Source organism: Poecilia latipinna, unplaced genomic scaffold, assembly GCF_001443285.1.
Source record: "Poecilia latipinna isolate Pla-1442-1.1 unplaced genomic scaffold, P_latipinna-1.0 Scaffold737, whole genome shotgun sequence".
NCBI classification, from domain to species: Eukaryota; Metazoa; Chordata; class Actinopteri; order Cyprinodontiformes; family Poeciliidae; genus Poecilia; species Poecilia latipinna.
Genome location: NW_015113353.1, coordinates 212,564 through 228,283, shown reverse-complemented (window position 1 = coordinate 228,283; position 15,720 = coordinate 212,564). Strand labels below are relative to the sequence as shown.

At 37.9% G+C, this 15,720-nt stretch overlaps 1 protein-coding gene across 5 annotated transcripts; it reads right to left on the bottom strand.

The window, feature by feature from the left end:
• Positions 1-542: 542 nt before the first annotated feature.
• ca14 (carbonic anhydrase XIV) lies at positions 543-15,299 on the bottom strand. Of its 5 annotated transcripts, none has more exons than XM_015045666.1 (15): positions 15,218-15,299; positions 14,037-14,097; positions 13,853-13,936; positions 13,578-13,601; positions 8,727-8,906; positions 8,361-8,506; positions 7,146-7,241; positions 6,968-7,034; positions 6,502-6,659; positions 5,407-5,533; positions 4,640-4,663; positions 4,441-4,525; positions 4,241-4,282; positions 2,155-2,208; positions 543-1,273 (listed from the first exon to the last, which is right to left on the bottom strand). In XM_015045666.1, the coding sequence occupies exons 1-15, from the start codon at positions 15,227-15,229 to the stop codon at positions 1,162-1,164; spliced, it is 1,272 nt and encodes a 423-aa protein (XP_014901152.1). In that variant the 5' UTR covers positions 15,230-15,299; the 3' UTR covers positions 543-1,161. The 5 variants fall into 5 exon arrangements, with proteins under 5 accessions (XP_014901152.1, XP_014901151.1, XP_014901150.1 ...); XM_015045665.1 differs by lacking the exon at positions 15,218-15,299 and adding an exon at positions 15,075-15,184; XM_015045664.1 differs by lacking the exon at positions 15,218-15,299 and adding an exon at positions 14,440-14,475.
• Between the last annotated feature and the right edge of the window lie 421 nt (positions 15,300-15,720).

Sequence of the window (15,720 nt, the reverse complement as noted above, 5' to 3'; positions counted from 1 at the left end):
CTACCTGGTTCTGGCCTCAGAAAAATGCCCTTTGATCAAAATAAATCTAAATCTGCAGATGTTTGGACGTCCTTCTGTCATTCAGTTGCGCTTCCACATTTCACTTCCTGTGTGAAGCAGGAGGAACTTGTGCACCACACACCTCTGACCACACGGGGCGCTGTTGGAGCAGAAATCCAAGCTTTGCGACTGGATGTTCTTCTTTTCTATCATGACGGGTCGCAAGCAGCTTTAAGGTGCATACCGCCACCTACTGTACATGTGTGTAGCAACATTACTTTACGTCTATTAAATTTTTTAATTTTGTATTTTGAAGATAAATAATGCTTTCCTTAATCTGTAAATATCCACTACGTTTCCTTCATTTCCCAATATTCCTTTAAGACCCCACTCCTGTCCTTCGACTGAATGTTTACGTTAGTTAGTTTATCTATTCTGGCAGCTCCATCTCCTTCCACTATCATTTTTCTGTATCGAATATTTTTTCTCCAAACTCCTCCATCTCACAGTTCTGATATTTAAAGTGAATAATTCAAAACGTGTTCAGCATTCAAGTGTTTTAATGCAGTGCTCAGGCAGACAGGTTAGACACAACAATAAACAGATATGTGCAGATGGCATGCAGCGTTTATATTTCTCTCTTCAACAGAGTAAAGGCATGTACATAAATATAACTTCCATTTACAACAGAATGTGCAGAATTAAAATCCGATCGGAAATGTTTGTACAGCATCTGTATATACATGTCACCTGTCATGTTTTACATCAGTCTGTTTTATCATTTATCTTTTAAATTTCCTGTAAAAAGCATACACAGTATTAGTGCAGAGTGCTTGAAATATTGTGACAAAAATGACATTAAAACTAAGAAAAAGAAAAAAAAACATTTCATGTGCATTCCTCATCTCAAGTATACACACCTATGAAACACACCTGAATATTAAACCAGCATCAGTTGCTTTACTTGGTTTTGGGTAGAATATCATTTCATAGCATGACTGAAAACTGAGCCAAATTTAACTGAAAAAGGCTTTTATTACACAATCTCTGTCTCTTTGTGATCGATTCTGATAAAATATAGTTGCTTTTCCCTAGGACACAGATCCATAAAAGCACCTCTGATGAGAAAAAAGACAGAACATCCTGAAGTGAGATGTAAAGCTATGGCTCAGTCTGAGGCGAGGGTGACAACTCTTCTTTCCTTTCAGCTTTTGAGGTTATCGTTAGAGCCAGGTCTGTTTTTTTCTCCTGGGATTTCTCGGTCTCCTTTGTTCTGAAACAGTTGGGGGGGAGGGGGGGAGAAGAAGTTATTAAAGTTATCCCACTTGCAGAAAACCTGTCTGGGGAATTGTTTATTTCATTTGTTAATGTAGTTCTTATATTGTCCATAACACGTCCATATTTACAAGGGGAGATTAAACTGAGAGGGAATATTAGTAGTAAGGCCAATATAAGTAGCTTTACAGATCAAGAAATGTCTTAACCTGAATATACACTCAGTGATTGTGATTTTCATTTTTAAAAATACTGTAACAATTAGAACCTTTTATAAGTAATATACTTTATTAGCATCTATATATAATGGGAAGTAATCACTATCTTTGTTTCTATGTACGAGCGGATTGGTTTAAATATATGGGTTGTTTTGCACTTTTTATAAATCACATCCTTGAAGCAAAAGAAATCTCATCTATCCGAGTCATTTTTGCAGCAGATTAAGGGTGTAAAAGTTGGACTGTCGGTTGTTATGACTAATAGAGTTGTATTTGTTATGGAAATGCTGTAATGACTCCATCTATTGTCTATGCCCGCTTATTTTAGATTCAAAAAGCTATGCGACTAACAGAATACCTAAAGCTGTAGTTTATAATGTTCATTACAACATCAAATTACAAATGTTACATCTGGGAGTTTTAAACTGCTGCATTTGTGTGGCTACCTGCAAGGAGTGCCGCAGCGCTTATGCTAGCTGATGTATATATCAGTTTGTTTATATATAAACAAACGGAGGTTAGTTTGAGTGTGGAATATTTTCAAGACAACATTAGGAGGCGTTTTGCTCTAAACAGTGAGGTTACGTGACCGGATAGGTGTGTACAACAAAGAGAGGTGCTCAGGACATTAGGTCATAGGTCACAAATCCTGAGAAATAACCTTGGCATTGGAGCAGGCCGGTTATTGTGCAGGACGTCCCAGCTAGAAGTAGAGCTGTCGCAAGATCAAAAGACAGAATCACAAGAAAAAAACAAAAAACAAAGAAATAATCATGGATTGAAGGGATCAAAGAGACTGTGTTCAGATATTTTAAAACCTCACTCCTGCTCTCATTACTCATAAGGACAGGAGGTTACGTTTTAAAACAAGTGCACACAGCTGACCGAGATTATGAAAGTCAGCAGCCCTTTAAGCATGATGCCTGGCCTCACCTAAGGGCTCCTGATGGCAATGCAACGTGAAAAATACGTATGGTTTTACAAGTTAAAGGATTGGCAGAGTAAATGCAGCGAGTTACAACAACAAATATTACAACAACAGATATGTGAAATGATGAAAATCATAGATAAGCTTTTATGGGATGTTTTTATGTTTAGCATCAGTACATTGATCAGCTACAGCAATAAAACCTCTGGGGCAAAGGCCTAAGAAGTAACATTTGGGCGGCACAGTTCGTAAATAAAGGCACTCTAGCTCAAACTCTTAAAGATCTAAACAATAAGAGAAAAAACATTGGATTTTAGAAGTGCAATGCATTTGTCTGCAGTTTAATGCAACAATAAGAGCATTGCTGGCAGAACTGGGTTGATTGATAAAGAGGCATTGATAAAGAGTCCGGGCCTCACTTTCATCTGATTCATGTTAATATGACTTCACTTTATAAAATGTTCCATCTACAATAATTTTCCTAGTTAATCCCCTGATGGTGACGACCTCTGAAAGCAGAAAAATGACTCGAAGCGCCAAAACCCTTCAAAGCGCCAGTCTGGCTTTTAATTCGTTTGTCTGCAATCGACAAAACAGTTTAGTTTGACGATAAAAGTAAAATCCCATTTCACACCTCACTGAACATCTTTTCTCTTTTGCCACGGCACCAAAACTACTACATATAAAAAGCATGGGTTTTGATGAAGCTGATCACTGCATGAAAACTGCTGATCAAAGCAACAGAAATAAGTATCGGGTTAAAGAAGAGACCTTACATTTCTGTCTAGTGTGAGCAAACAAAGCAGGAACAGAGGAGTCAGAAACATGCATGATGTTAAGAGAGCAGATTATCCCCACACTGATGTTAAAATTGCCTTCAGATTTTCACAGAGAAACAAAGATTAAATACATATTTGAGTTTCTTTAACAGACCTGGCAACACTTTATATGGAAGTGTTTGGTGTAAATGTTTTCCTTAAGAGATTGGGGCCTGTTCAGCTACGCTGAAGTATTCACATCACCAAGTCAGGTCGAAATGTTGAGATTAAAGTATCAGGATTGAACTAAACCAACACTGCCGCAAAGACTTGTAACAGCCATGCATTGTTTAAATGAGCTTCTAACTTTATACTTTAGAACAGGATTAAAGAACAAAGACTTTCTTTCTTTTAACATATAAACAACCTTTATGCATTATGTAGGCTGGGGGGAAAAAACACAGCAGCACAGGATTTTCTTCAAGATATTATTCACACTTTAATTTACCAAACTGTTTTTAAAACTTTATTTCCCTTTCTTTTGTTTATATAATAAATGCCTTTATTGAATGCAGATGGAAACCAAAGTCACATTCTTTGTTTTTGTGTGGACATAGTTGGTGAATAAAACCGTTTGTAATTTTGCAACTTTTTTCCTCAAAATTTTAAGGTTATTTTGTAACAGAAAAGAAAAGAAAATTGGCCAAAAACGTTTGTCTTTTTCCACATTGTGTGGCCATGCAATAGCCACACAATTTAATAAATTAAAAATACACATTCTGGGATTTTTTTATTGGTATTTAACCATCAGCAAAACATTTCATGAATGAAAACATGCATTTATAGTTCTTTGGTCATTTTTCACTCCACTTGGGTTTTCAAATGAAAGATTGGGGTTTTCTACGGTAATGATAATTTAAAAAAATGGTAATTTTCTCTACTTTTGATAGATAATTTATGATAATTTATCCCTGAGCTGCATTTAAGGACATCTGCATTCAACAAACAAACAACGAAAGCATCGGTGGTATCTGTGTCAGTGTTATAATCAGGTAAACCACCTGTTTACCACGACTGTTTCAAGGTGAAGGAGTTTAAAAAATCTGTCAAGAGAAAGAGAGAGTGAATATACAAGCTGAACTCCTGCACAGTGTCACATCAAATCAACAACACACAGGCAACCGGCATCAGCAGCAGCTCTCTGAAAGACCGGATTGGAAAACAAGCTATTGGAAGAAGCAAAATGAGAAGGACAGGTTACCGTATCGTCTTCACGATGAAGCGAATGATCACCGCCACACCCACGCAGCCACACATCACTCCGATCACGATGGCCGTCACCTCACCTGCAGAGGCAACGCAACGGAATCGTGAATCTCAAAAAAAAAAAAAAAAAAAAAATCTAATCTGCTTCTTTATCTTTTTGCCAATATATGCACAATAATAATTTGTCGTCTTACCAGATGAGAGCTCCCTCCCTGATTCTAAAAAACAAAGCACCTCATTAAAAAATTAATGCATATTTAGGGTTAAACTTGGTCATGGTTGAACGTTTCATTCATTGTTGCAGAAACTGATGTTCAGGTGTTTGAAGATCTCAGGCTGCCTTTAGAAATCTGCACGGATCTCACAAGTCTTCCAGTTCAGTCACTCACCACAAAGAGCACTTTACATAAATTCATTCTGCTTTGTCTTTGTACACCACTCTGTCTCCACCTCTCTCTCCTTTTCCTCTCCCCTTTTGTCAGACTGCTGTGATAACAATGGAGTCACTGTTTGCTTCCTCCAAATCCTCGTTTTCAATCAGATCCTACACAAACGGATCTCTCATCACTTCTCCAGTCCTTCCCCAGCATTTCTTTCATTCTTCACATCCACTTTACACTCATTGCTCTCAAAGTCACTGGTAATTAATAATTTTCCTGCATTCCCTCCCTGCTCCAGTGTTCACTTTTTGCATGCTTTACCAGTTGCAGAGTTTGGTCTAAATGCCTATTCACTGACTTGTTATTTTGTTATGCATTAAGAGTAGCTGGTGAATGAGGAGCAACAACTGAGGTTATATCAAGTTGAATGTGGACTTTCGCCTGCTAAAATGTTCTAAAATATACATATCAATTAGATTAAAGTTCTCCAGGCACAAAGAAGTACTTCACATGCAAATTAATAGATTTTTTCCCCCTCCGTTATAGGTAATGTCTTGGTGTCGTCGTATTTCCTGTCTAACCTGCAGAAAAGGAGGCAAAGATAACCCTGTGGTTGAGCGGCTGCGTTATCCGGAAGTTGTCCTGCAGCAGCATCCCGTCAGCTTCCTGGATTTTACTGGAGTAAAGCATCATCTCCATCTTCAGGAGCTGGAGTGAAGAGAAGGAGAGACTGGAATTATATGGACTTATTTACATGCACAAATTCCCCTTAAAAAGAAAAGAAGCACCCTAACCATTTGAGAAATGAGGCAAACTTTCAATAGAGAAATGATGCAGAGCAACTTTAAAATAACTTCTAGAAAACTAGCTTAAATGTAACACAACTAATAAAAAGAGAAAACTCTCAATTATGTTTCAAAGTAAAGAATACATTTGAGAAATAAATGAATCAGGCTAACAGAAACAAACAGACAAAAAAAACACTGTATAAAACACGAACGTTTTGCAACCATGGGTATCAAATTCGTCATACCCTTTAACACTCTCAGGTCTGTAATGAAACAAAATGCATAAGAAACGACGTTAATGCTCAATTCACTATACTGACAGTCTTGAAAAATGCCTCAGAGTGACTTTAGACTGAAGTGAATCACTTTTTATTTCCACTAAAAATTATCCTTGATGTCTGCTTTCAGTCAGTTCTCCTCCTTATGATGGATTAAAAAAACATACTGCCTTCAGAAGGAGTAAACAGGATGTGGACACTTTACCAAAAGAGGAGTCCAGCTGGACTTGTGTGAAAGGTGGTTCTACGAAGACCTGACTTAAAACAGGTCAAGTATGCAGATACCTTTTTTATTTTTTTTTTTTAGATTTTAAACTGTAAAATCTAAAAATCCTTTCCACTCACAATTATTTCTTATTCTGTGTTGCTCCATCACATAAAATCAAAATAAAAGGTTGTAGCAGAAGAAAATGTGGGAAAATTTTAAAGTAACTTTTTCTTTACATTTTAAATGAAGACAGTGAAGATAAATGCCTCACATCGGCAAACCTTTATGGTTCAGAGTCAGTCTGCATTTACATGCATCTGGATTATAATTACTTTGCCCGGTTAAATATGGGATTAAGAGACGCTTGCTAATTTTGTGTTTCTCATTCATTGTCAGACAGACCTGGGCTTTTGAGATCTGAACCCTTTCATGAAACACGGTCCAGATGACACTCTGGTAGCAGGGCGGGGTGGTCAGGGAGCCGTTGTATCGATAGTAGCATCCCAGATCTTTGGGGAGTAAGGACTGGACGTCAAAGGCTGGGATGAACGCTCTCTGGTCTGACAGGAAATTAGAGACGACACAATACACAAATACAAATCTGTAAATGTTCAAATATGGTTTAGAGCATATTGTGGTCATTTAGTTCCACTCCTTCATAACAACACTGACTTTGATGGATTATTTTAAGCTTGATTCAAATAAAAAAAATTATATATACAGTATATATATATATATATATATATATATATATATATATATATATATATATGAATTAAAAATACTAAATACTGAGATAATACAGAAAAATAGAAAAGAAATTACACCCAAGTCATGATATAGCTTGAAATCCAACATGGAGACCTACCGGCATGTCTGATTCGGCTCATGTAGTTGAGGATGTTATTGAATCCTGGATTCGTCTCATCACCTGTCTGGTAAACAAAACCTCAGACTTGAGATGCTCAAACACTCTCATGCTAGTGTGTATGACAATTATTGTGGCGTTTCAAAGCCGTCAATGAAGTTATGTGTGGTTTCCTTACCTCAATGAGAATTCCTAAAACAGCCAGGCCATCTCTCTGCGTCATGGCTGCGGACATGTTGGGGTAAAGTTCAGCGTTGTAGTGGACCACATGGAGCTGGGGAGAGCAGGAACACGCTCAGTTTAAAAAAGAAAAATAAGAAACTGTCCTCTTGCTCTCTACATCTTTAAGAGGAAGGTTTAATAGAGAGATGGAGGGAGAAACTGAAAGAGACATTATTGCATCCAATCATAAAAGACATGTTAAAGGGGCAGTAGTACTATGTATTTTCTAGGCACATGGTGCCATTTTATAGTACAATAAAATAACTAGGTTACCTTCAGTTGTTAGAAAAATATATTTATCAAACATGACTTAAAAAAAGGTGACTTTGTAACTTAACACCTTGAAAATGTGCCTCTGTCTCTTTAAAAACTGCCTTCAGGAAGTCATCACAGCATTGCTTCTTTATTAATCCTTTAGCAACATTTTCACTGAGGAGTAGCTTTTATAATGAGCTCAGCAGATGCAGGTCTATCTGGGGTTTGCCAATTGCTGCTGGCTAGTCTGAAGGAGCCGAGTGGAGGAGTCAAGGGGGAGGGCTTCTTCTGTGAGCCAGAAGCTCAGACACAGCAGAACCTTGGTCCTTGATCCCCCAGATGTGCGTTTTGCACAGCTGTATGGTTACCACGGGAGATTTCGTGAAAGAATCAAGGAAACAATCTAGGTATGCATTTGATAAGGGAATAGCATTATAACATGATGTAAAGCTCAAAGATGTCTATTTTACATAATGCCCCTGCTTTAAAACAATTCATTTACCAAATAAGGAACATTTTAAATGAATTTTCCTTCATTTTTTTTTCATGTTTCAGCTGCTTGAGCCTGCCGGCGTTCCTGCAGTTCCTGAACATCTTAACAAATTTTGAAATTTTTCAGATGACTCAAAGTTTGTTTGTTTTTTATTTATGCTGGGCAATAATCCTGATCATGCATTGTTAAAACTGGGTACATTAAAGTTCATTTACGCTCTTCAAAAAGCCTTGGTGATCAGGTAACTATTAATATCCAAAAAATGACATCTGTGACCATCATTGTGATTGTGGATTGTAATTTTATGAAGTATTAGAATAAAGAAGCAACATGTTTAATGTAGTTTGTGCAACATAGGTTGTTTTTCTATTACAGTGCTATAACTTTCTCCATCTAATCCAGGATGACAATGTTTAAACTTACTTCTGCGTCTGAACTCCTCCCATTGATGGTGTGTTCACTGCCCCCTCGACCTGGGGCTCCATTCCCCCAGTGAAGGTGCAGCTGAACGGCTGTGAAGAACCACGGTAGCCCCCCAAGACCCATCCACTCTGGCAGCTCAACAATCACTGCAGAGGAGAAAAATCTATTGAGCCAGAAAGGACTGGGATAACTTACAGATTTTTTTTTTCTAAAAGCAGACGTGGCATTTCCTGAAATGTTACCTGATGTCTCAATTGGCAGTAAAACTGTGCTGCCAGGTTACGTCTGAGTGCAGGGTAAACAGAACAGCTGAAATGCACAACAGAAGCTCTTAATGGGACCAAATGGGCTTGCCATCATAGTTACCTGTGTGCCCGTTGTTGTGCATCGAAAAGGGCTGGTTGCCGTGCTGACTGTAGCCTAGTGGCGTCACTGGCACCAGACTGGGGTCATATTTAGTCTGGGTGGTTATCACATCCACAGGTGACTGGGAAGAACCGCCACAGTCGGGGAAATACTCTGACCACTCAGACTGGCCAGCAATACCTTTAGCAGAGAAAAGACAGAAACGGTGATGTCACTCAATCACACAGTTCACTGGCTCTGAGCTACGGAGTGAAAAGCCTCCATTGATCGGCCTCCGGCCATGCAGGACAGTTATTCTACTATTTTCTATTTACATTCATGGCCTCATGGGAGTAAGCTGAATCGTTTTCAAAAGACAGGCACAACCACACACAAAGATGCATGACACGTTTAAGTGCCACTACAATTTAGTCAACATAGTGTACAGTATTCATTGTGTCCACTCTTCTGACTTTGATGGAAGAATTAAAACTCTATATATTTTTTAATCTCTCATTCTAGAATTCAGTAGATAGAAATGCAAACTGAGCTAAAGAAGAAGGAATTTAGTTAGAGTTGCTAGACTGAAAAAATGCTTTACTTCACTGTGCATATGCATGTGAGTCTTTATACATTAATACAATTTTGACTATTGACAGCCTTGCTGCTCTATTAGTATTTAAGAAGAGTTTTTCTTTGCTTCAACACAAAAAGGTATGTTTGGCTCCTCTTTCCACAGATCTTTAACTCACAATAACAGAACTGCTCCTGCTGATGTGAAAGGATCCCGTATTTTCTTATGTGACGGTTTGTAAATCACAGGGCCAAAGTTCTGTAAGTAGATAAGTTAAGAACTATGGAAACGCATAACATAAAAGTAAGATGTAATCACCCTAAAAAAAAAACATGAAAATTGCAAATCAATGAAAAACACCTAATATAAAAATGACCTGAAATGGCCAGGGTAAAGAGATTTAAAAGCACAGTTCTAATATCTGAGCTCAAATCATTCAACAACATGAATTAAGTTTACACTCAGTCCGAGGAACAGTGAGGAGCAGCTAATCAGCTGACCGTCTAGAACAGTAGATGAATAAGGGCGCAGTAGCTCAGAGAGATGTGATAGGATTTTTAAAAAACAACTTTAAAATGAGTCCTAAGAAACGTGCAGCCACTAAGTTAAGGCTGAAAAAGAGGGAAATGTGTTCAAACCTCTGAGTGCCAGTCAAAAACTGAGCTGCAGCCTCTTGAAACAAATGATGGATGAAACACTGACCCTTACATAAAGTTCAACATGTTTTGCATCAAAAAAGTCAGATTTCTCTGCTTTTATCTATACATGTTGCACCTGGAAATGTTTAATTTAGCTTATTTCCATTTTTTTAAGTTATGAATAAAACACTAATTTACTTAAATTTTATTTAGCTATGCAATGTTATTGTTAAAACATTTTGGGTAGTTATTTTTGTTCAGGCGCAGAAGTTTAGAGAATCTGTTACTGAAATCTCTGTTATTAGCAGAAGTAGCGTTAAGAAGGAGCAGAAGCTCAGAAACGGGACTGTGGTCGTCTGTGCTCAGCTGCTCCAGAGAGAACAATCACAAAACATACATGCAGCATGAGGGCAAATAAAGTTGCCATACATATAAGACGCAGTCCTGTGTTTTATGAGTACAACATATACGACTAACAAAAAGGCATATTTTTTTAAACGCAATTTATTTTTTTAAATTAACTGTGAAATTGTTTCTACATTTTCAAATGAAATTAACCTTCAGTATTCACTATTTTATACGTCTCCTCAAACCCCTTTTCTCTTATCCTTTGTTTTGATTGAATAGCTTTTTTTTGTCAGTTAATTTTGTCTTTATTCGATGATGTTTAAATATTTAATGTAGTTTTTTGATTAATTTAAAAATAAGTTGTTTTTTTTAGCTTGTATGGTATTTCACTTAACAAGGTTATTTATATGCACTGACAAAATGGGTTGACTTTAGATTTTACTTATGCCAAATGTCTTAGAGACACCTCATTCATTCAGTGAATAAAACCACTTTTCAACAGAATGTTTTTAAGTTGAGCAACAGACGTGGCAAGAAAACAAGAGGATGGTCTCACTGAATTTAATCAGAGGAAAAGGACAGGCCTTCTTCTGAAGCGACATGAGGAAAGAAAGAGGATGTGACATGCGAGACGAAGAACCTGAATTCAATTTGCAAAGGGAGAAATGCTTTGGAAAACAAGGAATGCTACTCACATTTTTCATTCACATAAACCCAAAGGCAGTGTTTTGAAAAGAATATGTTTACGGCTTTGACTTAAAATCACAACCTTCAGTGTATTTTATGCGAGAACAAGTGCGTCATATTGAAGTGCAAGGAAAAAAAAATATGGCTTTCAAAATGCTTTACAAATAAAACTGAACAGTTTGCAGAGATTTGGATTCAGCCCCCCTCAGTCCGCGCTGCGTAGAGTCGACTTTCAGAGCTTCAAGTCCGTTTTTTGGGCACATCCGTAGCACATCTCCAGATTGAACATTGTGTACTTTCTCCCCGACCTGTCTGATCTGATCCTTGGTCCTCGTGATGCCATTTGTTCACCGATTTTCTCCAGAGGCTGTAACTCATGTATTTCCTTAACAGGTGTGTAAAGAGTGTGTGGTAAACACAAAATGACATTTTTTTCCAGATCATTTTTAAAGATTTTAAAAATAATTTGTAATTTCCTTCCACTCCTCAATGTTATGTTCCATCACATCAAATCCCCCAAAGGACATAAAGGTTAATGTTTTAAATATGTGAAGGCTTTTGTTTTTATTCACATATATGCAGTTTTATTGTAAATGATGGATCATGTTTGATTGGCTAAAGCAGTGGTGCTCGAAGGCTGACATGAAAACGTACAAATGCATTTATTCTTATTCCATCTTTACCCAAAGTTTTTTTGGTTTAAATCTTTTCTATTTTACTGGTCTGAATATTTTTTTTTCCTGTCTATTCTCATTAAGAGCAGGAAATCTGTGATTATTTTTAAGTAAACACTATGTATTGTGCCAGGTTTAGTGACCAAGTCTGTTTATTTGTTTTTGTTAAATTTATTTATTTAGGAGTAAAAGTCGATGGATATTTGTGGTCCTGAAAACATAATAAAATTAAGAAATGATAAATTAATAAAAGAAAAACTGTCATGATTTGTGGTAGTTGTGGTGTGGGCCCAGACGCAGAGAGGCAGAGGCAGCAACTGAGTTTGATTATTTAATGAAGATCTCAAGTGAGTACAAAAGTCCAGCAGCACAGGTCAAACACTGGTAGAAACTGGAAAACTTGACAAGATGACATGACGGATGACAGCAAAGACAAATATCGGATGGCAAAACACAGATACAGGTGAGTATAAATGAAAGAGAAGACAATTAGGGGAAGGAGAGACAGACGGGAACAATGAAGGGCAAGAGACGCAGAAACGACACTAAATTAACCAAAAACTCACACAGAAATCCACATCCTAACAGAAACACTGTTGTGCCTAAGGTTTTACATTCGAATGCAAGCTAATGTAGATAACCCCTAAATTACAAGAAGCATCCATCTACAAAAACATCTTTTGCTTTTGATATTTTGTGCCATACTTGAATTGCAATTGGGGTCCGCACAAAATATTTTCAGGGGCCGAGGGCCTCCTGTCTGCACGTAGACGTGCTCGATGTGAGGAAGGTGGGGATCTCACACACGCCACATGTTCGTCGACATCCCTGAAACTCTGCCCCGCGTCGCTCCTCATCCTCACCATAGTAACCACCAGAGGCCAGATATTCTGAAGCAATTACAGCCGTTTAACTGTCTCACCAAGATCGCTGCTCCTGTCCTGAGAGCAGCCATGAAACCAACGCACACAAACGACGAAGCATGTAATTAATTTCTTAGTGTGACAGAATGTTGTGCACGAGAAAAGCCAACAGCAGCAATGCATTTTGGGAGAATGATACAGACACAATTCTCCGTCTCTTATTCGGCTGCAGTGAATGGCTTGGATTACAGAAAGCTAATTAAGTAAATCACCAAACGTGCGTCTTTGCACATCCATGTATCCTTATAAAGTCTGAACAGTCATGTGGAAATACAAAGCAGTCTCTGAAAAATGACTGCAAGTGCGACACGTTAGTGTTGCTCCCCTGAATACATGCAGAGGGTGGTCAGCTGTGCACCCCTTTCATTCCCACACACTCATTGTGCAGCTCATAAGCAGCCAGTGTGCCTCGACAGCACAATAAACACATAGGTTATTGTGCGCTGCAACAATACGCTGCACGATTCGGTATGCTTTCCCCTCAAACCCGTCCCATCTCAGTGCAACACGCTCATCCTCAAGCACCTGCCTTCTTCCCTCCGTCTTTCTTCCTGCTTTGCTCCTCTCCATCACCCTCCAGCCCCCGTTCCTACACCCTGTGTGATTGCTGTTCTCATGCCAGCCTGTTCAACTGTAACTAATACAGACAGAGAAGGAAAGAGAGGAAAACAGAGGGAGTGCAACACGAGGGCGAAAGCACAAATTCAGCCAAAGTTATGAGAGCTTCCAGTAGTTGGGGAACATAGTTTTGTAATTTTCTTAACTTTTAAGCAAAAATTAAAAAAAAAAAACTTCTCTTTGCTCACTAGGTATAGGAAAACTGTTGTAAAAGTTCTTTTTACTTGATTTATTTCAGGATTTGTCCAGCTACTAGCATGGGAATTAAAAGTTTGACTAATAATTATATCCACATACTAACCAACAATCGTGTTTGTTCCCATTTGGATCTATTGTGATTAAAAAAAAAGTCTGCTATGCATTTGACTGAGGTTTAGGTATTCAAAGAATATTATAAAGCATGAACTTACCAGAATAGCTCCAGCTGATTTCATCTAAAAGGAAAACAAGAAAGGCCTCCTATAAAAGACTTGAAGTTCAAAGTCAAATTTCACCTTTCACCCTACAGTCCTAAAAGAAAAGTTGTTGACGCTCAAAGAGGGTGGTCAGCAGTTCTCAAAATCCGTACAAATTCACTCTGGAATGATTACACCTCCACTAAAGCTCACGCTCTGCCTGCCTAACCCAAAAACACAGACAATAAATGATCACACAAGGCCTATTTTCATGTTAATGAACATCTTACCAGCAGAAGAAGCAGCTGTCCAGTGGGAAAACGTAGGTATTAGCAGGACAAAAAGACCCAACGAGTCCATGTTCACCCTCCTGCCTATACGCAGAAATGAATAAGGGCTTACTGGGAGATGAAGAGCAAGAGAGGGAGAGATGGAGGTGGGGGGAGATGAGGGGACCGGGTCCAATAATACCACCTGCTACAGCTCTGTTTAACATGCTGAATCCGGTCCGGCATGCGTGGCTCCAGAGAAGGCCCTTAGTTTGACACGGATAGAGAGAAATGGTCAGAAGGAAAAGATGGCTGCTTGTTGGAGATGGGTGCAAATCAGGGACAGACCAGATGAGAACCGGAGTATTTTTTTTTTCTAGAGATTTCACACATAAAGAAATATATTAAATATTTTTAGAATGATTGAAAAGAAAACAGAAAATTAAGAGGTGACGTTATTTTTAAAAAAGAAAGTGCATATCTCTTTATATGGTTTAAATATATGACCTGGTCTTCAAAAAGTGCTACATTAACTAAAACCTAAATTTATACAAAAATACGCTACACATTTCACCATTTAATAAACTGAGATGAAGCTGGTTAAAAACCTTTAAACTTGAAGGTCTCATAAGATACCTGACCTGCAACTTTTCCATCCATCCCTGGTTCAACACACTTAAACCTAATTGATTAATTACCTCCTCATCATGCAGTCTGGTTTTGCAGAGTCTTGTAAATGATTTAGTTAAAGTGTCTTTAAGTAGGGGGACTTCTGTAAATTTCTAAGCACCAGTCCATTTGGATGAACACGGAAAATCTCTATGTTTTTAATAGTGTGTGCTTTCTTTTTTTATATTTACATTTTTTGCTTACAATTAAATCAGTCAAAAATTATGTTGTGGATTTGGGACAATTACAGCCATGTCACAGGCAATAATAGTGAATTGAAGAAGTTGAATTAATGGGCTGTTTTCTAAATCCATTACACTCCAGTAGCTGCTGGGTTAAAAATAAACAAATATAGAGTATTTCCCCCCCACCTATTCATTGGTGAACTAAAGACCAATCCAGTGCTAAAACATGACCCACCATAATGCATAATGGATTGTTTTAAATCCAAAAATTGCTGAAAATGCCTGACATTTGAGCTACCAAGGAGTGGGTCAGGGAGAGAGTAACCCATAACCTGGATCACTAAACAATATCTGGAATAAATAAATGATTTAGTGCATAATATACATACATTGTAATGTCCTGTGCCATATCCATGCAGCATCTGAGGGATTCACTTATTCTGCACTGATTATGCTCATTATCAGCAGCTGTGATGTCCTGATTCAACTCTCCTGTCTCCTTTACAAACTAAAGGATCCTCCATGTTCTTACCAGTTGCAGCATATCAACTAGTCCAAGGTCCTCATTAATCTCGTTCTACAGTTTACGACTCCTGCTTTGTTTTGTAACCTTGACCCCAACAGTCCCTTCAAACTTTCTGAATGCTATATGTCTCCTATCCTTCTCTAAAAATGTGATCACTGCAGGACTATTGACAACCTGTCATCTAAAGCTAATTAAGATGGAAATTATTTACACCAGTGATTAAGTTTAAGATGACCTTCTAATTTTGCCAATTAGTGTTTTGGAGTGGCTAAACCAGTGCCTTGACCTGAATCTGATAAAGAATCTGTGAAGATTAGGGTGATGGGAAGGAGGTCTTTCAACCACAGAGATTTGAAAATCAAAGACAAACTATTAAAATACCAGTGGAAACATGTGAAAAGTTGATTACCAGTTATAAAAAGGTTTTATTGCTGTAATGCAAATAAAGATTTTTTTTTTCTGGGTATTGAGAAGGGAGGGGTTGATTGGTGAACACACAGCAACATGAA

What these genes read in the sequence shown, in the direction of transcription:
- ca14 (XM_015045665.1), bottom strand. Translation starts at nt 15,107, where the DNA reads ATGCTGCATGGATATGGCACAGGACATTACAAT. An exon ending in GGAGGAGTTCAGACGCAGAA is followed by an intron (nt 7,242 to 8,360) that starts GTAAGTTTAAAC and finishes TGCTCTCCCCAG; the next exon opens with CTCCATGTGGTCCACTACAA. An exon ending in AGGGAGGGAGCTCTCATCTG is followed by an intron (nt 4,526 to 4,639) that starts GTAAGACGACAA and finishes TTGCCTCTGCAG; the next exon opens with GTGAGGTGACGGCCATCGTG.